Raw genomic sequence first — 25,690 nt, 5'->3', positions numbered from 1 at the left:
TAAACTTTCTTCAGAGCTTGCATTTAAATTTAAATTCAAATTTCCTTGCAACCTTAAGCGCGACCATACTTTTACCCCACGAGCCGTTTTCTCCTCCTCGACGAAGATGCAACGCTATCGATGCTTTTTTCTCGCCAGTAAACCACTACAGTCGCGTGATGGATTAATCGTAATTGAATGATCTGATCGAATCGTTTCTCGGATCGAGACAAAGAAAAGTTTATGCTAATCTTCGTCTCACTGCCCATCGTGTGTTGTATTAGGTTGTCCGAAAAGTTTCTTTCGTTTCATAAGGTGATAATAGATGAACAACAATTTCTGTTTTATATTATTTTATTGAATCAGGTATAATCCATTTCCTATTATTAAGTTCGCGCATAATTCAGTAAACTAATATAAAACAAAAACATCGTGCGTCTATTATTTCCTTATAAACCGAAAGAAACTTTTCGGACAAACTAATATCATAGATCGACGAGTTATCTGGAATGATGGCGTATCTATCAAAGTTCTGTTTCCAAATATTCCAAGTTGAAACTCTCTTTTGTTCGTAGAATCGTGATACTTATGAAGAGCCTGTAAAATCGATAGCACACAAACTTCATTTCCGATATGGAATAAAACGATATCGTAGGAAAGGATTATTTTACGTGCAGTATAAAATGCGGTGTAAAAATAAAAGATGATTCTGAACGCCTGTTCTTCCGAATAGCGGGATTTCGCATTACGTTGCAACATTGAAAGTAACTATATCTGTGCAATATTTCGTCAGAAGTACATTTAAGTAGACGTAAAGCAATGAAACAGATGTAGAAGTTTTTAAAAATATTTACTGAACAAAAAACAAATTATATTTCTTTTTTAAATTCTTTATATTTTTATTAAAATTTAATTGGAAATACCTTTTCCTAACTGTACGGCTATGTCTTTCTTCAGAAACGATAATAAGCTTTTAAAATCCCGAATCTTGCTACTTTTTAACGTAATTGCAGAAGCAAGTTCCTATAAGTATTCCACAGATAACTTTTCTTCTATTTTTATCTCGTACGAGAAATATTCATCGAATATTATTCGAAGCACAAAGATATTTAAAAGTATTAAGACAAAAATTCTCTGTTGACTTCCGGTGAAAGTTAAAATTCCCTTAAAAATATTTCCATCTGTAGTTTAGAACATATTAAATCGAGAAAGTACGTTTCTCGAGAAATGGTGGAAGAATAATCGATAAATCAATAGCATCCGGTGTTGGTAGGATCACTAGACGCGGCTGAAACATTGATGATCCGATGATGAGTCAAAGTAATAGAAGATCGATATCCGTTCTGAGTTGGTGCGAGGGAATTCTTCGCGAAACCGAAACAAGTTGGTAAATTAACACATCGGATTTCTGCACACGCGGGGACCGTGTGGCCTGCGGAACTTCCGATCGGCCCAGAACTGTGTACCATCCGCCACGAGTTTCCCTGTGGCAAAGTTTCTTACTGCGGTAGCCTTCGGCGCTGGTACCAGAGAAAAAGAGAACACGCGGAAAATGGAAGGAGAGACGCGCGATAATCGATGTACCGTGACAAGGTTTTAACGCGCGCAACTGTGTATTAGAAGTGAGAAACTCAATTTTGGATTGTCACGGCGATCCGTTAGTTCGTTGACAAATATACAGTTGAGAGAAAAAGCAGCGAAGGCAACAACATTTTTAATTTAGTTTGGTTCGGTTTGAAGCAACAGAAATGGGATCGGATTGGAATCGAGCGACAGAAAAAGAAGTACGCAAATCTTATGTAAATGTCGTATGTAAAAAGCAAGTACAAATGTGATAGTTTGAAGACAACGCTCATTGTTAATAATTTATAATTGTCTTTGTAATTCCGAGTTCGTTTGTACACCTGCAATTGGTTTATTTTGTTTGTTTGAATCGAATATCAGTCAAGTGGAGGGCTAGCCACGCCTTTTCCCAAAGATGTTTAAAGGTAAAAGGAAAATTGATAAAATATTCTGAAAGGAATTCCTAGCAACTACATTTGTTGTCGTAGTCCGTTTGATGAAGTTGCAATAAGTATGAAATAACGCTTGAGATAACCGTGCGTCATGATCGTATTATTGGTTGAATTATCGGGCATTCAATGTAAGAGACTTGAAAACGTGAGAATCACGTTTGGTAAAGTGAAGATATTATTCTTACTAAGCACCCCGAGGAAGAAGTTATGGAGCAAGTCCTAATACTTGGTCGTGCTTCTACCCGTGGAGGTTGTAGAACTGGTAAAATATGAGGAGATTATTTGGCAATCAAAGAACAGTCTACTTAAGAGATTCATAAAAGTGTGCCAGAGAAAAACGACAAAGAAGGTGTAGAAAAGATGTGGCAACTTCTGAAAAATAGTTATTACCATTCTCGGTTCAACAACGCTACGAACCAAGAAATATATGTACGCTCATAAATTGTCATTTTCAAGCAGTACTTATAAAAAGATCGTTAATCGCGATTGAGGAAAGATGGAAGTCGAAATTTGCTGTTTTAAAAGCACGGCTTATCGAAATTAAATTACGAAAGTAATAGAAAGGGAGGGATGGAAATTGTGTAATTATTAAAAGCAGAATTGAAAAACAAAGGAGATTGAAAAAGAGATCGCTTGTTGGTTACGTAAAAATATTGAAACTCTGATATACGGTGTTAATATGAAATAATAATAAATTCGCTTGCACACGTGAAATTACTAATTTTTGCAAACGACAGTGTAAAGTTACCATTGCGACGAACAGATAAATTCGAATAATTAAAAAGATTTTCAAACTCTGTTTTTGCGCGAAAGTGTTTATTTGAATTTGAAAAAGGGATATCATTATAGTAAATCCTGTGCTAAACTCCAGGCACATTGGTCGCGTCTGAAATTAAAGCTATAAAGTTGTAACACATGTGTAACATTGCGTGACGCAAACATCGCATCGTGCGACTAATACAGACTTTATTATTTCAGCGTAAGAGCGGGTCTGACAGAGTATGACTCATTCTACTGTCACCAGGCATAAAATCTTTAACGCGCTTGAATAATTAAAACACGAATTTAATCCTACTCTTTTCCCATGCGGAAATAATGTTGCAGCTTCCGTAGAACGAGTTCGTTACATTGTATAATAAAACACGGCGTTGTTATTTTATCTTTAATTTTTCAGTCTTCCTATTCCTGATAAACTTCATGGTAAAACGAAAGTAAACTTAAGCCAAGGAATATTTACGAAAGAGAAAGCGTGAAACGTTCCATTTTAATGGAAGAAATCGAAAAACTTGCTAACTCGATTACTGTAACTGTTCATCGACAATATTCTTATCTTTCACATAGTTTCAAAATTATGCAACTTGAAGGCAAAGAACGCATCGAATAACAAAACAGTTCGTAAAATTGACAATTTCGCTATCGCGTGCGAACGTTTAAAAACAGTGACTCTATTACCTCGGTTATGTTAACGATAAACGACGATCGAATGAAGATTACAGGTTCTTTTATTCGTAGTTTAATAATGAAATTATATTTAAAATAGGCAAACGAGGGAGATCTTCCGAGAGGTGGTTTATTTTCTCTAACAATCGTATTAATCCTATCGAACCGGCTTACGTAACAGCTACACCAATTAATTGCTTCCACGATATTTCATATCCATTGATTTAATACTTTCCCGAGTCGGTGGAGTGTATTATTTATAGCAGAGGCTGCAGAGTAACCCGGTTATTTTTAGGGAAATTTATGCCGCTGTATTCATGAATTTATTTAAATTCATTTGTAACGGCGCACAATAAATTGAACCGGTTAATCGAGCGCTCTCGCGATTCAGAACGTCAAAGGACGAAATTTCAATATTATCTCTGAGATACGTAGCCCGATACAACGTGAACCGTTTGTATGCCAGTATTTTCAAGTACACTCGGCCGTCTCTTATCATGAAATCCTGTAGAACCAACGTGACGTGTGTTTTCATTGACGTGGCCGTTTCGATTCATCAGCTTTCGACCCAGAGAAGATGGCCACTTCATACACCGCATTTCGCGAACTCCAGTCAATGCGCGGCTGCTTCTTCTGTCGGTCTAACTTTAAGCCAAGAACTACCATTCAATGCGGTTTTTCAAGGTATCTTGAGATTTCGTTGAAACTTGTTCGCGAAAAGTCTTTAATTGTACAACATGAATACTGGATTTTAACAATGTACAACGTTATTGAATATTTTTATTGTTAATACTATTGTTATTATTATTAACATTACTTCTACTATTATTATAATTATTATTATTATTGAAGAAATTGAAATCTTCACGAAGAGAAACTATTTTGCAACACGCTGTGGGTTCGATACTACAGGACGAATTATAAATATATTATCCTTTAATATTTATATTGAACAGAAATTAGAACGTTTCAAATATATTATGTAATTTAGTAGAAATCTGTTAAATTCTAATTTATTTAACTGTACTTTGAATATCGATATTATAAGTTCTAGGTATTAAGATAGGCAACGTCAGTACCTAAGGCATTCATTATCAATAAAATATTTATACCAGTGATCAGAATTACAGATTTTGAGAAATGATTAAATAACTTAACTATGCACCGTAGCTGAAAGATTCAAGAATAAAATATTATCTAATAATGGAAGAAAAAAGTTTATTTCCTGCATCTTTTTCAATTAATTTAGCTGTTCGCAGATAATTGCTCCACTATATGGTCAGTACTTTAAATTTATGATTCCTAACTGCTTCAATTCTATAAAGCTTATTCTGTATCTGTTAATCGTTGTTATAATTTCACGTTGCTAACTTCTACTGTCACGTCTTGCTTTTGCTTTTCAATTATGAAACTTTTAAAATAGTTAACCCTCTTTTTTTATAAGTCTTTTTTGTGATCGATTAGTTTGGTTAGTAAAATTAATTAATTAGTCGAGGCATTTTTAACTTTTTCTGATAGAGTAGCAAAAGAAATTGTTCTTTGACTATTAGCATTAAAATGTTTATATTTAAAAAGAATGTTGTACAACCTTTGTTATATGCATCTGGCCGTTCCAGTGTTATAGTAACTGAGAATTTGCAAATTTTGAGACAAATTACCAGCCTTGGACATATCTAATTTTTCTACTATAAAAATTTAATAATTTTTCTAATATCTCTAGCCTCTAGATGGAGGTAGGAAAATACAAACAAGCGTTGTTTATCCCAACATCATAAAACGGTCCCTTCCTTATTTAATCGCAAGTGTTACTAAGTGAAATTGATTTTCTTCGTCGGAAAAGTCACTTTTCTTCAGTTGCGCCATTGTTGCACTGAAACAGCAATATGTATTATTGGAGAGAAAACATCACATACAATAGGCTTCCATCTATCTGGACTTGTCAGGGAACAAACAGTTTATATAATTGAAGCTGATATAATGCACAGAAGTTCACATTCAGATAAATAAATTGGACCAAGAAACTTACGAACCTTTAAAATAACAAAAAATTAGTCAAACACAGTGTGGATCCCACAATGTTGATCTTTATTTTGCAAAAATTGCAAGATCTTAGAATAGAACTACTCTTACATTATAAAATTATTGAAAGTACCAAGTCACACTTCCGTTTTGGGCTTGTAGTTATTTTCCAAGGAATTTCCAAACCGCCTGACTAAAAATAAAATCAATACAGGTGGAAAATAATAAATCTAAATAAATCTCTTGAGATAATAAATCTGAAGAAAGTTACTCGTGACAAATATACTAACGTTATAAATACTTTTGCTAGAAACGACACGAAGAAATAAAATGTCCCTGATAGAAATAAAGCTAGAGCATTTTCTTCTTAAATGAAAATCTTCCAACTATTGCTCAATTTCAGATGATCGCCGGTTTTTAGGTTTTTGCACGACATGGCTCAATTTAATCAGCAGAATTTAGTGAATCGGGCATCAACTGAAGTTTCTTTCCAACAAGTGTAATTTTACTCTATACAAATAAGACGACAATAGCAACGCGTGACGATGCACGATAGAGAGCTGTGCTCGCCTTTGTGCTGTTTCGCTAGTCGTGTTTCCAACTCTGCACCACGGAAAAGCGTATTAGGGTTACTCTCTGCAGTCGAATCCGCAACATTTCTTTGAAGCATTTCCTGCAGGAAGGGCAGCAAGTTCCGCGACGAAGATTTGCAATTCCACTCGTCTCGTGGGCTTCACGGTCGTCTTCGATGTCACTTCGTCAGTGGCCGCGAGGAATTTAAAATTCTCTGGCCGATGGACACGAAGTTTCACGTAAGGCGGAGAGAAACTTCGTTCACCGGGTTTTTTCGTCACCACGTTCACTATTATACACGGGGTGTATGAGGTTGACGGGTGACCGGCCACGGCGTTACCAGATTTCTGTCCACGAAATTAGGTGTTCGCCGAGTGAAAAGCGCCGTTGATGACGGTTGCAATTGTCTCGCAAATTGGCCAACCAACCCTCTTAATTTGCGTACTGAATTCTGGCTGCACAATGTTAGGCGTTTATGTCTAATAACTTAATGCAACGCCCGCATAACGAGCTTTCATTCAAGTTCATTCGCTCGTAGTTGCAGGATATTGCGTGTCGTTATAATACACGTGGTGTGAAAATTATAATTAGCTAGGACTTCGAAATTTGTAGGAAGTGACGTTTTTGAAGTATAACGAGTTACAGCGGTGATAAACGCCCATTACCATATCATGGATAAGGAAATATTTGAAAAGGTACATATCGTGTTATAAGGGAATATTGTAAAAAATAAAGGTAATCGATAATTAACAATTCGCCTTCGACCACGGAAGAGTTACTACTGGTGTGTTATGTGTGTTAGTATTTTCTGCATATATCGTACAATTTGCGTAAATACAATTCTTAAATATTTATGGAAGAAAGTGGAGATATTTCACGAAGACAATGTTATTGTCTCATTTTCTACTGTTTTAAAATATTTATGTACCGGATGCAGAGTGAACTAAATAGAAAAAAGGATGGTTTCTTGCACAGCTATGCGAAGGAATGTTCGTTTCGTTTCGTTTTCCAATTTCTGAAATTTCAACATCTTCTCGATTAAACAGTTACTTTTGCGTGTTCCCAACGTTATTTATCGTCCAGTTGCGCCCAGAAAGTTTTCCATTGCGACTTTATATTCTCGGAGATTATTTCACGTTGGTAATACAATACTTCGAGATTCATTTTGTTTCAGTTAGATCGCGGTTAATGCGCGTCTCGTTACGAACGTAATGTTCAACGTTACCGTCGCACATGTTTGTGCGATTGTACGCCGTCGAAAAATATAGCATCGTAGAACATTTTCGTATAGCGGTTTTTTTTTACGCCATCATCGTAATTACTTTTGTCGTCCGTTATTTTTCAACCATATTGTCCCACATTTTTATTTTCCTCTCATTCGCACGCAAACTGCGGATGCAGTTACACACAGGCAGCGAAACCAACGCAAATGTCAAACTCACGCAGAAAAAAGTTTTTTCAAACAACTATCGTTTTTTAAATGTTCGTGCAAGTTCGTGCAAGAACGAGCGTTACAAAAATTTTTTTTTTCTGCCAATTCTATCTATTTATTTCTGTTTTGTATTCGGTTATCGGGGAAAAATTGCGATCGGAATGGACAGGGCCGTAGCAAAGGATGTCCCTTAATTCCCGCGTATTTTTTATTAAATCGATTTCACGCTCTATTCCGTTGAAATTTCACGCAGTTTCTGACCGGTTGATGACAGTTTGAAAAATAAATTGCTGTCGTGAGATACGCAATAATTAAAATAATTATTGGAAAATATTATCGTTCCTGTTGTTTTGTTCTCGATGTTTTATGAACAGACTCTTATAGTTACGTTTCATCATGATGCTTCTCAGAAGAAGGTGGCCAGAGAAAGTTTTGATAGTTTCGAGTAAATAATAATTACAAGTTATATTTTATTCTTGCCAATTATATGTCTATATTATGTACATATATTCGCCATATTTATATACATATTTACGCACGCTTGAACGTTAATGTTAATATAATTTATTCTTCCTACTGAAATAAATATCGTAAGCTCGTACAATTTTTCAGAAGATAAACGATAGAAGACAGATGTTTGAATGAAATTCTCGTTAGAATAATTACTATTTATCATGGTAAGGCAAATTATACATTATGAAACTCTCGAGAAAATAGGTGAACAAAATGCAATTAAGAATTGAATCAAATTTACATTATTATTCCCATGTTTCATCGCTGTTTGTAGTTTCAACAGTAGTAATACGAATGTATTCATCAAAATCCTATTATCTGTTATATTTATTCCATTCTATTTTCTGTTTTATTTATTTCATTATTCGCTACACAACAAAATTAACATCTCCTTGCTCCGCAAATGATCAGTATCTATTAGTGTAACCTTCCTAGGAACCTCGAAAACACCCGATACTAACGAACAGAGATGTGAACCAACAAGTATCTAATTAAAGTAACGCTGACGCATACAATGGCTACAGAAGGTATTTGTACGTACCTCTGCTCTCCAACGAAGAGCTTTTTTCTATTAGATTCTACATTTTATTTCTGTATGAGTTGTTGTACTACCAAACGATACCAATGTAAATAATATTTTATTATACTCGGATATAATTAATTAGCGTACAAAGTCTGTGTGAAAAGTATTCGTACAGTAATTAATATCAACAGAAATAACGCAGGACATTGTTTTCTAACAAAATTTTAATAAAATAAAAAATATGTACATATTCTTACGAGCGTGCGGAATAATTTTCATAAAAAAGAAGATGAGATATGTGTACCCTTTGTGAAGATATTAACAAATATCTACAAAATGGCAAAAATATATGCGTAATAAATATTCACAGAGTTACAGCTTGCTAAGAACAAATAATAAGACTTTTACCTTATATCTAGGAGAGGAAATCGTTAGGTTTAATTGTTTTAATGCTTAATGGGGTTTCCTTCTGATTTTATTATGGCTCGAAGCCGTAATGGCATTGAATTTATCAAATCGATGAGAATTCTGCTTGAAATATTTGTCCATTCTTCTAAAAGAGTCCTCTTTAAATTATTTTTCGATAAAACATGTTGATTCCGTATTTTCCGTTTCAAATGGTCTCGTATATTTTCGATAATGTTAATGAGATTGCGAAATTGTTTTTAAGTGTTCCCGAACATTGTACAAGAGCCACCCTCGCCTATTACTATCACTATAGTTTGGATCCACTATCTTGCATCGAGTCGGAGTTGTCTTTGAAACCTATTTTCATCTGCACTTTGACGCAGATTATTTTTTTATCCCATGAAGCGGTAACTATACGGATTTATCTTTACCATTTGTCAGATATTTATTAATATTACATTCCTTTTTTTCTGCAAATTAATCCTGACGCTCGGAAGAATATGTTGTACATCTCTTATTCCTCAGAATGTTGTTATTAAACGATGTTCCACGCTAAGGGGACTGTTTTACACAAAGAATCGTCTTTACCTTAACTGTAAATACGATAAATAAATGCAACAGTATACGAATGCCTCTTGTAGCCACTGTACTGGAAGCTTTCAACAAAGACAAAAGCACACGCGCCGAAAATTCCGCCCTTTCATCCACGAAAAAGCATCGACGTTTGCATAGGAAAAGAGCGTGATAAAAGGGCGTGCTAGGCCGTCCGCGTATCGAGCCCTTCCGGCGGCCATAAAAGGCCAAGACAATCATGAGGAACAGCACGACGATTCCATTTAACGGGCGAAGCGGCCAGACTTGGTTATGCACACAGAAACGCGTATCCCCCTTGCACATACTGTGCGTGGCGCGAGCTGCCTCACGGACACACCCTGTATTGCGATACTCTCGTAAAACCAGCCTGTATCTTTTCCCTCATTAACTTGCCTCTACAATGAGCGTGGGTGTCGGCGTAGTACGTCGTGATCCTTTCAACCCCCGTCTATCCACACCCTTCTAGTGACGGCAGCGCGCATGCGCGTCGTCCGACCGCGGAGTCGGTTCGCGCGTAAAATCGCGCCGACCGGTGGCGATCAGTCGCGCGTAATACAGCGCGGGGTGCGGTTCGTCGTGTTCGTTTCACATCGAAGGGTCACGTTCGCGTATTCGTATCTCATTCTTGTACGGCGTTTAACCTTCGCGCTTGTTTCCCCTCGAGTTTCTCGGGTCGTTTGTGATCGTGCGTCGTTGCCGCGCGACTTTCGGATTGATGGCTTCGATTTCTTCGCTCGTATGTACCTGCTGCGCGTGACGAAAAATAAGAAGAAGAATGTGGTTGACGGGAGGCTCGTGCGCCTTCCTGCTTCTGGCACTGACATTGTGCCAGGGCCTGGTCCAGGCGAAGAACGACAACTGTGAGTAACTTTTTAATATCTCTGTTGTATGAGACGATTTTATGTTTGTCGGTACTCTATGGTTGCACAAAGGGGCAACAAAGGGAGAGCGTTTCTCGTTGGACGTTTGGTCGACAAGTGGTTGCAAGAGGGACGAGGATAGGGGTTGTCAGGGTTGCGAAGGTGTATAGGTTGTCGTAAGGGTTGTACGAGGGATTAGAGACTGAGGTGTGGTTTGTTGGGTAAGCGAGGAGTTTTTCACCAGCTAAAATAGGAAAAGAGTAACGAGGGTGAACGACCGTCAATATATCGTTGGATAGGTATGCGATAATACACTTAGAATTCTTTAATCTTCTCATGCGCCTCGTACATATTTCCATCTGGATATCTTTGGGTAATAACAATTTTTAGTCAGATACCGATATGGGTGTAGCGTTAAAGGAAATATCTGTAAAGGAATAAAGTCGGTGCTTTTGGATTTGTACCTATGGCAATTGCGCATGGCTGGCCGCAATGAACAATATAACTTTGGAACACAAAGGTTAATAATTTTCGTGGCTGACGAAAATCTCATTTGCCACAGATAATACGTCATTTAATTATCGATTATCTGCTGAATGATATATTACGTTGTTAATTTCGAATGATCGATATTTTGGAACATACAAGTTATGAAGAAATGAATTTTTCTTTTTATTTCGAGCGTGTACGTTCAAATTATTTTCGGTGTTACTGAGTTTCGTTTGTTTCTACGTATGATGTATTTATCAATAAAATTTAGCCTGCGAAATATAACACGCAGTTTTTGTTAGGATTAGCTGAATAGTAGAGATCCGAATGCTAAATATCTACTGTTTACTAAGCATTTATTTTACTAAATGCGAAGCGTAAATGATGTTATTGTAACGTATCTATTCAATATCTGTCGAATGAAAAGTACTGTGTGAAATGTATCGCCTGCATACGTACTACTTGTATCATTGATTGACATTTTCATTTATTTACCGATAATTACAAAACAGTAAAATATGATAAATTCTCTTATTATCGCAAATATCAAATAACCAAAAAGAGGTAAACGCAGTACCGTGAAAGATAAGAAAGCAACACAAACATTTGATATAATCGTAATTAAAATAAAAGGTTTCGTGCATTTCGAATTAAAGTTATTTAACAATACTCACTGCGAAATTTTTTAAAGAATTACAGTAAAAAAGAAGTAAAGAGTTACAATTGCGTACAAGGATGGATCTCTGTACAATTTTGTCTATATTTGAAATTAGGAAATATACATTTCAAATTATTCGTCCAAATATGAAACGAGATGTATTTTTAGTATATTTTTGTCGTTATAATCCGTAAGTTTCTCATTATACAACTTCCAAAAGAAAATGTTTTCTTTCTAAATACGTATTTCTCTTGATTATCTCTCAAAATTTTGAATTCGTTACGAGATAACCAACATAAGATCACGTTATTTTTTACATCAACAATGAAACTGATGTACGCAAATATACACAAGAAATTACAACGTTCTCGCACCGCTGTTGAACGAACTTCTATTAACTTAGAAAGGAGGGAAGTTTTTGTTTCGAGCAGATACAAGTTTACGTCCTAAAAGTTGTCCGGCAAGTCTGAAACAGATCGCACTCTTTACGTAACGCAGCTTTCGCTCCTCTGCGCTTGTTGTCCTGGATCCAGCATGTTTAGAACAAAACATCAGAATTTATGTCTATCTATTTTAGTACAGAAACTTTCTCGTAAGATTATTTCAGAAATTCTACGACTATACATATAAGTTTATGTTAGCTGTTCGATGCAGATCTTATATTTTTATTGCTGTACTATTCGCATATCTTCATTATATATTTATATATTATATCATTCTGTTTATATATATTCGTGTGCAAAGTAAGTTATAGTATTAGGTTGCCTGAAAAGTTTCTCTCGTTTTATGAGGAAATAATAGACGCACAACGTTTTTTGTTTTATATTGTTTTGTCGAATTACGTACGATTCATTTTGTTCCGTTGAGATAAACACCATGACATTTCACAGACTTGGTTTCACGTTTGTTGTAAAAAATACGTTTGCGAAAGAAAGACACTTTCCGGACAACCTAGTACTTTCGAAGCATTGCATGTTGTGAATAATTCTTTTAGGACATTTTTATTAAAATGGCATTCATAATCGATATTTTAATATTCTTTTGATTAATTGTACCAGTCTTGGCCATCATTTGAGTAACATCTGAAAGAAGTAAGTTGATTATGTAATCGATTTTCCCAGACTTTGCTATCAAGTATCTTTTTCATTCTTTTTTTTTTAATGATATAACACTTAATAGTTGACTTATCAGCTGATATATCGTGAAAACAGAATAGACTTAGAATAGTGGCCAAGGAAATAACGAGATGATTTTCGTATCTCGTAAACTACTCCACCAACAAAAAGGTCGGTATGATCTTTGAGTCCTTTCACGCTACAATCTTCTATTCGAAGAATTTTACTCTTATTAAATCACCCTGTATACTACCTTATTACCTTATTCCATTACTTTCATAAATAAACTTGTACACATAGGACGTCTCATTTAATTTCATCATTTGAAGTCTTCTTGTTATATTTAAAGTTCTGATCTTTTTACGTGCCGTTTCTTTCACTGTACCATATGATAGTGCAAGAACGCAGACGAAATATTTCATACGATTTTAATAACTTCGAAGAACTTATTGTTATACGTATGTATAATACGTGTATATCAAATAAGCACTCTGTAATATATCCAATTATTTTAAATATACTTATACAATGTTACATTTTTCGATCGTGTCGTACTTAGCCTCCTTTCAATGCTTTAATCGCTTTGAAATAACTCATTTCTATCAAACGACGAAATATATCCCGAAACGTTATTTCCGTAATTTAAAACACCACTTTAAATCACCAACAAAGCATCGCCGAATGCGATTGCCTTATGGTCAGACACGAAACCACGTTTCCTCAGCAGGATAGATTTCGCTGGATTTAGCGAAGGAAAAGCTTCTTGCTATTATACTTATCTGAAAACAAAGCCGATCCAAGCGATCTTCTTTCCATCCGACGTGATTAAATCCATGGTATCTGCCGCGTGGCACCCGCGTGTTGTCGTGTAATTCCGCGAAGCCGCTTTAACCGCGGCAACAGTCGTCCGAGAATAGATTAACGGCTGACGATCCGTTGTTCGGGCAAATTTTCCTCGCGCATTGCACCCGAGATTACGGTATTTCATCGTCGACAAAGCGTTTTGGCCATACGTAGAGAGAGAAAGGGAGAACGAGAGAGAAGAGAGAGAGAGAGAGAGAGATAAACCAATCCTGGCGCGATCTATTCAGCAAGATTTACGCCGGTATCTACAACGAACACGGGACCTCAACGAGATATTTGCAGCCACATTTGCATGAATGATTAGGCTCGATGCAGTGACCCGGCTTTGTCGCGCCGCAATTTCCCGCGCGTTTTGCCCGCAAACCGAATTATTTGAGAAGGCGCAGACGAGCGGATCTACTCGCGACGATGCCTGGACTCGGTGCAGATGAGCGAGTTCTGTCACACGATATCGCGTCGGCGTTTTTCGCCACCCGTTATCCGCTCTCATTCGAATGTCACGACGTATTCGCGGGCGTTCTATTCAGAGGCGAAATATCCGGAACGACGAATTTTTGCGAGCTTACGACTCATCGCATCGAGTACGCCACGCGATGGACAGGAATCGAAATAATCGTTGCTCGATCATCAGATCATCAGAAGTAAGTAGTATAAACGTGAATTAGTTCGTTTATTCGTCATACATTTCATTTGTTTGTTAATTCTTGTCAAGCAGTGTTTCGTTACACATTAGATATTTTTTTTTAAGAATTTGAGCAAAGATATGTATAATTTTAATTAATTTTAATTAATTTTGTATAAATTGTAATTAATTTTCGATTTAAAAGTCTCTTTCTTTTTGCAAGAAGCAATTGGAAACATTCTGTAATTTTGATCGTCCTGTGTCAAGAAGCTACAAACTGCTTTTCTGCTACAAACTGCTACATTGGATGTTCTATATTTTTTTTCAGTGAAATCCATTCGTAATCGCAGCTTTGGTCGAGGAGTGAATTTCTGACCACATTTATTCCGAGAACTTTTTTAAAGTTACGTAAAACTCTGTTCTTTATTAAATATCAGCACAAAGTGGAAAGGAGAATAAATGATTTTTGCATGACACGTACGAGAGGATGGAAAGATTGTTCCCGGCATCGACACTGTTTGCTTAAACGTCACCGTGTGTGGTTAGACAAAGAAATAAATATTCAAGATATCTCAGCCGAGCCAGGCAGTAGGGAAAATACCAACAAAGATCCGACAAGCAGACCTTTGCTCGCGTCGGATCCCCTGATATCAAGTTTCAGGAAAACTGTGTATTATATGCATTTTTCTATGTTTGACCCGAATCCTCGTTCAGATGCCGCGCTGTGCATCGTCGCGATTCTAAACGTTCGTTTGAACTTCCTGTCAGTGTATAATTGATTGCTGTAAACTGAGCATACAGTGCAAAAGCGTGAAGTGCTTAGGTATCTGATAATCAATACGGAATTTTAATCCTTCAACGCAGTGACGTTTACCTGAAAATGGTTTTTGAACGTGACCAAATACTGGGTCAGATTTTCTCTCATTTCTCGAACGATCTCCGTGTTCGAGTATTTCATAAATAATTTTGTCACTGTTGTATTCTTTTATAAAATATTCAACCGGCTATAAAGCGATATCGGAAACATCTCGAGGAAACAGTTTGTCCTACATTCTGAATACTATACGTTCATACTCTAGGATTATTATGAAATACATATGTTGGTTAAAAGTTATTTATAAAAGATACAATGGAAGTTCTCTGCTTTCACACGACTAAACGTCGATTCCTCTCTATTGGAGCTTTTAGTTCTTGCATAATATATTTCCATAGAATCTTTATCATATTCCTTTCATCGAAAAGAAAACTGAAACAAACTTAAGAAAGGTTTTCTTTCTTTCTCGCGCTCCTCCGATAAACCCAAATTCTCCGCTAACGTTGTACTATATATCCCCAAGCAACTCCTTCGAACTGTGTATTACACTTCAAAGTGAGTACCATCGCACGCCGTAAAACGCGCAACGAAAAGAAACTCGAACAATATCGAGAGTCTCCTTCGAGCGATCCCCGTTGAGGTTCGTCGTTGAATCAGGTTGTGAGTTGCTCTCGAGTCGATATCTTAGTACATAGCGCGGAGCGTCGATCACGAGTCTCGAGGAATCATCTCGGTCCCCTTTCTCGCAGCGATAACATTGTTTCCGGTCGTAGTCGCGTGGCCAACGTCTTCAGGATCAGATAAAAGGCAGACTCTATCGTGAAACTCGGTGCCAGACAGAAAAATTTGTTGGCGCGAGCAACGATCGGTCGAGACCGGTCTTCGCTCGCAGCCAAAGTGCTCCTCGCGGCTTAATATGATAGCGCTCGGTTGCCGCTCAGACGAGCCGTGCCGCGCTCGAAGAGAGAGTAATATTGATCGACGGAGTAGCGGACTTACATCGTCCCAAGAGGGAGCGAGTAGAGAGAAGGGAAGGGTGGTGGTGAGCATGCGAGGGTGGGTCGCGCTCGAGGGTGCCACGGCAAGGGTGCGACAGAGAAGAGGAACAGCGGTGAGAGAGCGGGAAGAGTTGGGGTAAAAGGGGTGGGGATTGGTGGTTGCTGAAGGGTCGAAGGGCCAACGCGCACGACCATGGCCAAAGGGTGCTCTCTCTATCTGCCTTTATTTCCCCTTCTTCGTCTCTCATTCTCGGTTCTTCTCCTTCTCTCTTTCTCCTCCTACGCGTCCCGTTTTTGTCCCCCTTTTTTCGCTCGTTCTCTCTATTTCCCATTCCCTTGCTGTTCCTCCACGTCCCTCACCTGGTTTGTTTTGCACGCGACTTTTCGTGGAACCTGAAGTTCTTTGTAGTTAGGTCTCAAAGTTCCCTTTTGGGAGGCCGTTTCTTCATACCGGTGTACGAGCGATTTAATTTTTTTCTTCCTTCTGTCTCTGTCTTTATCTAACGTTTCTCTTTTTTTCTCTCTTTCCGTTGTCCTTCCGATTGCCAGAGCCTTTACATGTCTCCCTCCCGGTTCTCGTTCGGTTTTATTACACCGGAACTTTCGTCATCTTTATTTGCCTTCTGGAAATTTGATAGTCTCGCAACGAGGGTGGTTTGCCGCGTCGGAAGGGCCGAAGGAACGCGAGATTCTCCTCCGGGAAATGTTTCGTAGATTCCCCGTTGCCACGGGCCGGAAGGCGACTTTCGTCGGGGAAGCTTTTTCCTTTGACCAGAGAGATTTATGAGCGTGGAGGTCGGGCCGACGTTTCGGGAGCGGCCGTGCGAATTTACGCGTCGAAGCCGCGTCGTTAATACCCGCCACGGTACTTCTGCGTCGATTATGCGACGCCCATGCTTCACTACACGTGAATTATGGCTGGCCACGCGTGTCCATCGGCTGTTTGAATTAAACGTATGAAAGCTGCGCGATTAATAACCGTGATTAATCTCGTCGAAGTCGTTTAATCGCGTTGTGAGAGCTTCGTCGTGCGATACGTAAAGTCGCTCTATAGAAATCGCCGAACCATGAAATTCGAAAGTCAATGTTGGTTTCACGATTTGTGGCAGCGATCGTTGATTTTGCCTGAAGCTCTTCCAAGTACAATCGCTTTTTCTTCCATGTAGAATACGCGACGCGTGATTTACATCGAACCCAGCAATTCGTTGGAATCTCTATTATAATAATATATTCAACGGAATCTTTGAATATGTAATAGTTGAAAATTAAATGAAAAAAGGAAGTGCAATGAACCAAGTCCGTAATTTAGTGTCGCGTACATAGATACTCTCCTTCGTTTCATACTTCCGCCTTTACCAAATTAATTCTGAACATTCAATTAATGTATACGTGTTTGAATGGCATCAGAATCGATTAAGCTTTGTACGAATAATTAGAATCTAATGGAATACGTATAATATATACGTATTAATATGTTGTTGATTAAAATTTAATATAGGCACACGATTAATTTATTCATTGATAAATTGTTCGGAATGCTTTTACGATACCTATGTATTAAAATTAAAAGGGTAACTGTATGCTAGTGAATATCGTATAGAGTAAAATATTATTAATATAATTTACCTATTACATTAATGAATTTGGAGGATTTAGAATTATCGCGTATAACTTTTCTCTTAAACGTATCCCATACCGACGATACTTTGTTGTTGAAAATTGTAATTTTATAGCATAAATAATTTTACTACGTATCAAGTATTTCGCTCAAAAATGAACAAATAATTTCGACACGATTATTACGCGGATAAGATTAATATGGCCCAGTAACGCATTCACGAGGATAATTTTAAAATGATACTTCTTAGTGTTCTCGTTGGAATTGTACCAGCAACGGAGGATAAAAGATAATTTTTGGAGCGACGAACGTTTTCTAGGACACGAACAGAGTTTCTCTATAGAACGGGAGAGAATTCTTTTCTCTATCTAAATATTTGCCTTTTCCACTCGTTTTCTTTTATATTAGAACTCTGTAATTCTGCCGGTCAACTTCAATTGGAGATAAAACGTTTGAGATAATAAATATCTCTTAAATATGAAATTGATTAATTATTAAATGATTGTTTATTTGCACAGATAACGTTGTTTGTGGGAAATGCTATATTTTTGAACGAGATAAATTTCATTTGTATATGAAGCGTTATATAATGTATAATTAATGATATATTCTGACGTAATGATTGATAATTGACGTTGTTACTTATCAAATGTTCAACAGTGTCGAACATATACCGAATACTTGTACTTTTTCGCTCGAACTTGTTGAACTAAAGGCAATATACGTATAATGCGAAGAAACTGCAAAACGAATTGGGTTGTTAAGATTATTTCAAAATTATTATAACGCCATATTGTTACATCTTTATATAACCTACGTAATAATGGAGTCGAAATTGTGGTTTATAAAATACCTAACTGTACCAAAAATATTCAATTTATCAGAAAGAGTATAGCCTTCGCGTCTACACAAATTACGACAAACAATTTTCCAATATACCTTCCTTAACTATTAAATTCCAACAAGCAATTTTCCGATACCTCGTTATTTTTATCTAGAAAATTTTGAATATGTATTTTATGGCAAATATTAAGAAATAATTTTCCGATGTTTCGTTTTCGCTACACGTTTCGTAACGCGATGTAATTGAAAATATAGCGCAATTGAATTCTAAAATTAACGATCTGCTCGTATGTATGCACCGTTAACAGAGTCTAATATCGTTATGATGTAATATAGTCAATTTTTAATTCGTTATCATTGTTAATCGACGAATAATTAATACCAGGACATATTGTAATCATTTCAGAATGGAGAATAATCAGCTGAACGCTCTCTGGTATGTCAAATCGTGCTAAGCTTGCTTAGAATATAAATAAAATGTAGAGTTGCATTCTGGAAATGGATAAACCGTGTAACACGGATGAATAATACGAGGCATTTTCTCATACGATTGCATTCGTGGCAGAAGTAAATTCGAATGAACGTGTGATAGAATCGCCGTAGAATCGATATTTTCTGAAAAGCGATAGGTTTATTTATATCAGAGGTTATCAAGGTATTGGGAATATCGACGTCAAAGAATTGCGTAAAGATGTTTGCACAATACGAACAACTATTTGCATAACTGGTTCGGACAACGCAGATTTAGAGACGCGTTTGTCCTTTTACATTCATCAAATAATTCACCAAAGATATATTTGCGATATCTTCGAATAAAAGCGAGTAATAAATTTTCTCACCTTTCATCGCCTAACGTATGTTTCTCGAAGCATGTCGTAAAAGTGTTACAGGTAAACGTAATTAAAGAAACATTATCAGACTTTCGAACAATTCACGCAATTCGGTTTCCTCCCTCATAAACAAGTTAAAAATGCAAAACCAGTATATTACAACGTTTAATGTTACATGTAGCGTACAGATTTATTATTAAAATAATTTTCCACGTAATAACATTTTTACATTCGTACATTTTACAACATAATTTTAACCATATCTTATTAACTTCGAAGAACCGGCCTGTTATACGAATACGTAACATGTTGGTTTTCTAAAATCCTTCGTAAGGTATTTTGCTCTAACATATTCTGCAATGGATATTGATATCAAGATTATTGGCGCGCGTCGTATATTTTCCTCTCGATCTCTCTAGCGAATCTTCGCGTTCACGAATTCGGATCGACCTCGTCGCAAACCGAAGCGTCCCATTGCGAATAATCGCGTGGAGACGGTTAACCATCTGTTGCTCTAATTCCACCGTTCTTCCTCGATTCATCTCATTTGCGAAACCTTCGAAATTGTCGCGAAATCCAGCGATCTGCAGCAGAAGTCAGGCTCGTTTGCTTCTTGAGCGGAGCGACGCACCCTTTTATCGCCAATCTTACACGGAGTTCCCCCGAGAATGTTCTCGGCCCACATTCGAGCACAAGCTCGCAGCTGCAACCACGCCATGCGGAAAACTATCTCGCGCCTTTGGCCCCGATAGCCCCGAGCGACACGAGCGAAAACTTTTCAATCGAGTTTCTTCGCGGCCCATCCCCATCGCCCAACGCTGGTCGCCATTCTTCTTTTTTTTTTTCTTATTTTTACGCCCGTCCAGCCGAAACGAACGCTCTGCGACACCGACTTTCAGCCGTGAAATTGCCGCGCGAGCGAGTTTTATCGAATTCGCGAATTAATTCGCTCCCCTGTGCGCGTTACGATTCATTTGTTCCGTAAGTTGGATCTGGCTGTAACGAAGTTGGGGTGGAAAATGGCACGATAGGCCGAGGAAGATTCTTCCGAGTGTTGGAACTTAAGGTGAATGGTTGTGGGCGGGTAGGAATTGGAAATAGTTTCGAAGCAGAAGGAATTTAAGTTGCTTTGTACGGTGTGTAACTTCGTTTTGTAGCTTAATCTTGTGTTTTGGATTTATTGGAAATAGCTGCGCGTGCCGAGCGCTGCTCGAGTTCCTTCTCTCTCTTTTAATTAATATTACAACAATAAATTTAAAAACCATCCAGGAAACGTTCACGCCGTTCCGAGAAGAAATGTTCCCCGTTAAAATTGTTAAAAATTATTGAACTGCCAGGCAAGACATTTCTTAAGTTAAGAGGAGGTGACAAGTGGGTGATTGAGTTTATGGGTGTTTGAGAAGTGGGTAGCCTCGCGTTATTTTCTCTAGGATGTTAAAGAATATGCCAAATTAGCTCCACATGCTATGAAACTTTCTTTTATGTTTTTATGTATATGTATAGACAATAATGGAAACCAGCCTTTTAAATGAATCCAGAACAAGCGTAGTTATATAAAAGTATCGACTGTTTCAATAAATTGTAGAAATTGAATCATTTGGAAAATACTTCAGTAGTTATTTTATTTATGGTTCAAGTCTTTTCTACAATTATTTATTTTTTTTTTAGTTTTGTACTGAATCTTGTAATGCTTGTATGATCGCTGCACAACAATTATTATTACAGTCCTTTTATCTAATCTTTTAGAATTTATATCTCAACATAATTGATAAATTTTTCAGAATGCTTTTACGATTCTTAAATATCAAATCTGAACATAGGTGATTGAATCATTTAAAAAACGTGCACATTAAAATAGATATATTTTAAAAGCTATCGTAATGGTAATAATAAATTTTCAATTTACACAGAGCAAGTTCCTATCTCACGATACATCCAGACTGAAGCTAATATCAATAATTTCACAATACTAACTTCTCAAAAATTTAGCATTCAAGTATGGGGCAGATAACTTTCAACCCTCGAAAAGTCATTTTCAAATAAAAAACATCAAATAAAGAAAAAGGTATCACAAGTGAAAACACAGTCGTACGTACCTATTTGTTAAAATAGCGCCACTTAATATCATAATTCGACAAGACTGAAATCGATTTTGGATATCGTCCTCGTTTGTCGACTGGTAGAACACTTTAAGCCACTTGACTCGATACTCGTTGTACTACTTTTTTCTACATACTTTTCGACATCATATAATGTTCATGCACGTAAGCACTGTTAGAAATTCTTTTCTTTTCGTTTTGTACGTTTTATCGCATCGAATCCGGTAGACCGTAGTTAATCGCAGATGCATCGAAATCGAATTCGAGCTATTATCCTAGCGATGCGCGAATCAATCGGTCGTCAATCGATTGGATAATTCGACCTAGCTTGCCAACAGCCAGGACAGACATCAGGCCCCGATGTCTGGTGCACTTGAGTGGATTTAAAAGTCGATAAAATCGTTTCTTATCGATGCAACCCGTTTACGAGCAACGAAACGGCAAAAACTTTTACAGTCGATTTTAACTGTAATCTGTTCCCTGGAAAATTTTTAAGGGACGAGTGAAATATTCGAGCTAATTCTCTGCATGCAACTCGTTTACATATAATGAAAAAATTTATTCGCACGTGCACATTACGTTTCTTTGTACTATGCTTTAAATTCGCAATATGCTTTAAAGGTTTCATACAATCCGAAAGAATTTTCATTCTGTTTGATGTAGAGTATAAAATTAAGTCCAATTGACTGCGAAATAATACCGAGCGACATATCGATATAGTTATAAAATATTACGTATATTTAATTATTTATTTGTAGCATATGATGCAATGTAACGATTAAGAAGACTTCTTTTTTTTTAAGTGGGGGAAACCTTTATAGTTACCTGAATTCTCTGGGGGGGGGGGGGGGCACATGGTGGCGCCGAATTTTTACCGGCTAAAATCTTCATGATGGCTGCTTGAACAATTAAGAAGACTTTAATTTAATTAATCCTCTATAATGCGAATTCTTTTTGTAAAAATTTACAATTATCAGAAATGCTATTATGCAGGAAACGGTTATTAACCTTGAAGCCACAGTGGAGTACAAATGCACTTAAAAACGAAATTAAATTGAGAGGATGTCGATATTGGTATGTCACTTCAAAATTACACGGCGTTATACAGGGTTAAAATTAAGATTGAACTTTAACATTGATTTTAATGTCTGCCTGGTACAATATTAGCTGCCATAGGTCAACGACTCGTGTGACTAACCTTTCTTCCTGTTTCATTTGCGCTTCTCTTGCTCTCTTTTCTTAAAAATCTCTCCCTCACATATGCCAGGCAGTTAATTTTTTATCAAGCCTGCCATTTTTCTCAAAGTTAAGATCTCGCTTAATAAAACCAACGGTGTGTCTGAATAGAAAGAAACTAAAAAAAAAAAAAAAGGAAATCTTCTGTACAATTATCAATCTCGTTTTAATCCGTCGGTTATCTCATTTTACAATCATTTTCTTCTTTCAGACCAAATAAGCGACGTGTGCAAGAAGAATTATATGCGAGATCTCTACAGGAAAATAGACGGGGCTGTCCTGATGTCGCAGCTCGAGAAGGATCTGGACTGTACCATCACCTTCCAAACGCATAGTATCCTTCAGCGGTTCATGCTACGCTTCGACCAACTGCAATTGGACTGCAACGATCACCTCTACATCTACGATGGTGCACATGCGGTCAGCAGTTACAAGGTAAGTCCGAGCGTTCCATTTCAAAGCGGCATTCTATGAGCTACTGGTTACTCGGACTTCATAGTCGATTCGTCGTGGCGAAACGTAATTCCGATCTGCATCCAAATTGGTATGCCAAAGCTGGATGTATGTAATATCGGCGCTTAGTCGTGAATTTGCATCCGCAGGAAACAGTTTTCGGACGTACAACCGAATAGTTATTGTTTGTTGTTCGTTTCCTGTGAAATGTCTGTGCTTTCCAGGGCAATGGATAATAATTGAGGACGAGTTTAGGAAATACTCGTCCACGAGTACGAATTTGTTTCATAAATAACTGTAGTAAACTATTTTAGCAGCAGCTGCTTTCGAAAGAGTTAGATTCGGGTTGATGAACGACCGCGATCATCGAATTTATTACCATCGTCGTACGTAACGAAAGTTACGAAGAAAAAGATTGATGGTGCTGTTTTCTGAAATTTGACACGCAATTCGGATTGGTAAAAGGAGAAAATCTAGCAACCGAATTATTTTGCTAATTCCACCCGACTTAACTGTTATCTCTGAATTAATAAAATAGCATGCCTCATTGGGAAATATTATACAGAACGTTAATGAATTCCAAACGCAGAAAACAAAAGGAGACGTTCACACGCGTCTTTCTACCAATTACTTCCGACTTGGCAAGCAACGATGAAAAGGTTCATTCGCGTAAATAGCACTTCCTCTAATCAGTGTACGATGGTTGCCGCTAATAATGACTAATGCGAAGTCAGAGGATGAAACGTGACTTTTTGTCTCCGATTAACGTTTCCAAGCATAATTGCCTTCATCGATCAAAAGATAAAGCGGTAATTGCAGTAAGGAACGACGTTATTTTTCCATGATTACCGTCAGGGATAATGGCATCCTACCGGTAGGGACCAAGTTTCAGATGTGAGGGCTATTTTAATATACTCCCATTCCATTATAAATTCCGAGCATGGCCTAAGCCGTACAGACGCTGGAAACTTGCACCATTAATCAAGATTCGTCCCTTGATGGAAGGAAAGTATGCTTCGTTTGCTTGTTCCTTTGTTCGGCATTTTCCTTTCTTCATCGACATTTTCGTTTCATGATCGACAGGCAATTTGATTTGATATTATTCGTGAATAACGCCGAGGTTCGTGATTCGACGAACAATCGTACAACGCTTTTTACAGATTTGTCGGTGATGTCGTTCTTCGAATCGATTTTGCCAATTGATGTAAATCAAACGCCCTAGATATTTTAGCCACCGCTAATGTCTCAAATGTTACACGCGCTCTGAATATTTTAGGAATCTCAGGTAACCTAAATGTCAAGTGATACAGCTATGGATCTGAGCTAGTTCGGTTATCCTCGATATTTCAGAAATACTAGATATCCTTGTTATTTCAGAAAGCAATATAGGTCTCTTAGCTATCTGTATGGCCATATTTGCAAAAGCTTTCCGAACTAATGGGAGCTGAAAAGAGATGGAGTGGCGAGATATTTAACCTAACCGAAGGTGTAGATTGTTTTCAGGTTAAAAATCACTTTCCGGGGAAGTTTGTTTCACGGTTCTTAGCGCAATCAGTTCTCGATGAATCGTCCTGGAATCGTGTTCAGTTTCCCAAGAAATGCATTATTGTTTCAATCTGATGGTTTTATCAAACGTGGCGTGAAATACAAGCGGAGAAAGGCGATAATGAGTTTCGGCTTGAAAAATAGAAGCTCCGTCGGGTAAATGAGAAATGAGCGCAACAACCGTGAGCATTGTCTTCTTTTTCTTTTTCTTTTTTTTCTTCTTCTCTCTCGTGGTTTTGAACTCTCACAAAGGAGGACATTTTGTGAGTTGGTCACGCGATATCGCAATTTCCTGTGGATTAAAAACTGTAATGTTGAGAATTGTTTTAGTTATACCTTTGGATCGACCCAAATATTTAATAGTAGGTTTTGTGTCCTACGTTTATTTGTTTCTCCTGCATATTTTCCTATTGAACATGAAATTACGATTAACGATGTGATATATGCAGTATATACCTAATAATCAGTAATAATACTCACGCTATTTTTATACCTAAATTCTAACAATAATTCCTTTCAATACCAACTAATAATACACGGAAAAAAAGAAAATTGGTTTCAATTAACAGCTGATAAGGAAGCTCTCGACGATCATAAGATGGTAACTGCAAACATTTGAACGGTATAGTGCATGTACTCACGTACGTACATGAAAAGTATGCATAGAAACGCGTATAATAACGAAACGGGAATGAAGCGAGAGAGCAACACAATTTTGCATAATGGCAGATTAACTTCAATCTTTTTTATGATCTACTTGGTACGCCGTTGGGCGTACTATTTATTCCTGTCTCTGGCTTTTTCTCTCGTTTTCTTCTATTTTCTTAAGCGCGTTGGTCTTTGTCCACCGTAAACTTTCCGCGTTTTTCGCCTTAATTTCTCGTGCTCCACTCGTCTCTCTCGGCGATTGAATCGAGACCGCGACTCGCTAGAGGATTTCGCTGGAAAACTCCCGAAATATGGCGCGTAAATGAGAACCAGTTACCGAGGTAATGTGGCCAATTGGATCTTCGTGGCGCGCTTTTATTTCGAAAGGAGGCCAGCAACCTCCGGTGATTTGCAGTATGCGATGGAATTTGCATCGGTGCTCGTTTATACCCAATGTGCAGTAACACCGAAGAATATTCGAACGTTTGCTCATGTTTAGCAC

The 25,690-nt window shown here is 37.4% G+C and overlaps 1 protein-coding gene across 4 annotated transcripts in view; it reads left to right on the top strand.

Annotated features, from left to right (window-relative positions):
- The window catches only part of LOC100646769, a 292,006-nt gene that overhangs the window by 115,955 nt on the left and 150,361 nt on the right, over positions 1-25,690 (top strand). For 3 of the 4 annotated variants that reach the window (XR_002307927.2, XM_020863890.2, XM_020863898.2), the window contains exon 2: positions 22,754-22,977. Coding sequence is in view for 3 of the 4 variants with exons in the window: in XM_020863890.2 (XP_020719549.1) it covers positions 22,754-22,977 (224 nt within the window). In the remaining variant the exon portion in view is untranslated. Of the gene's footprint in view, positions 1-10,040; positions 10,357-22,753; positions 22,978-25,690 lie in introns of those variants that run through there. The other variant, XM_020863893.2, reaches the window with a different exon arrangement.

This window comes from Bombus terrestris, chromosome 1, assembly GCF_910591885.1.
Source record: "Bombus terrestris chromosome 1, iyBomTerr1.2, whole genome shotgun sequence".
NCBI classification, from domain to species: domain Eukaryota; kingdom Metazoa; phylum Arthropoda; class Insecta; order Hymenoptera; family Apidae; genus Bombus; species Bombus terrestris.
Note: the sequence above shows the minus strand (reverse complement) of the source record. Positions and strands in the feature narration are given on the sequence as shown.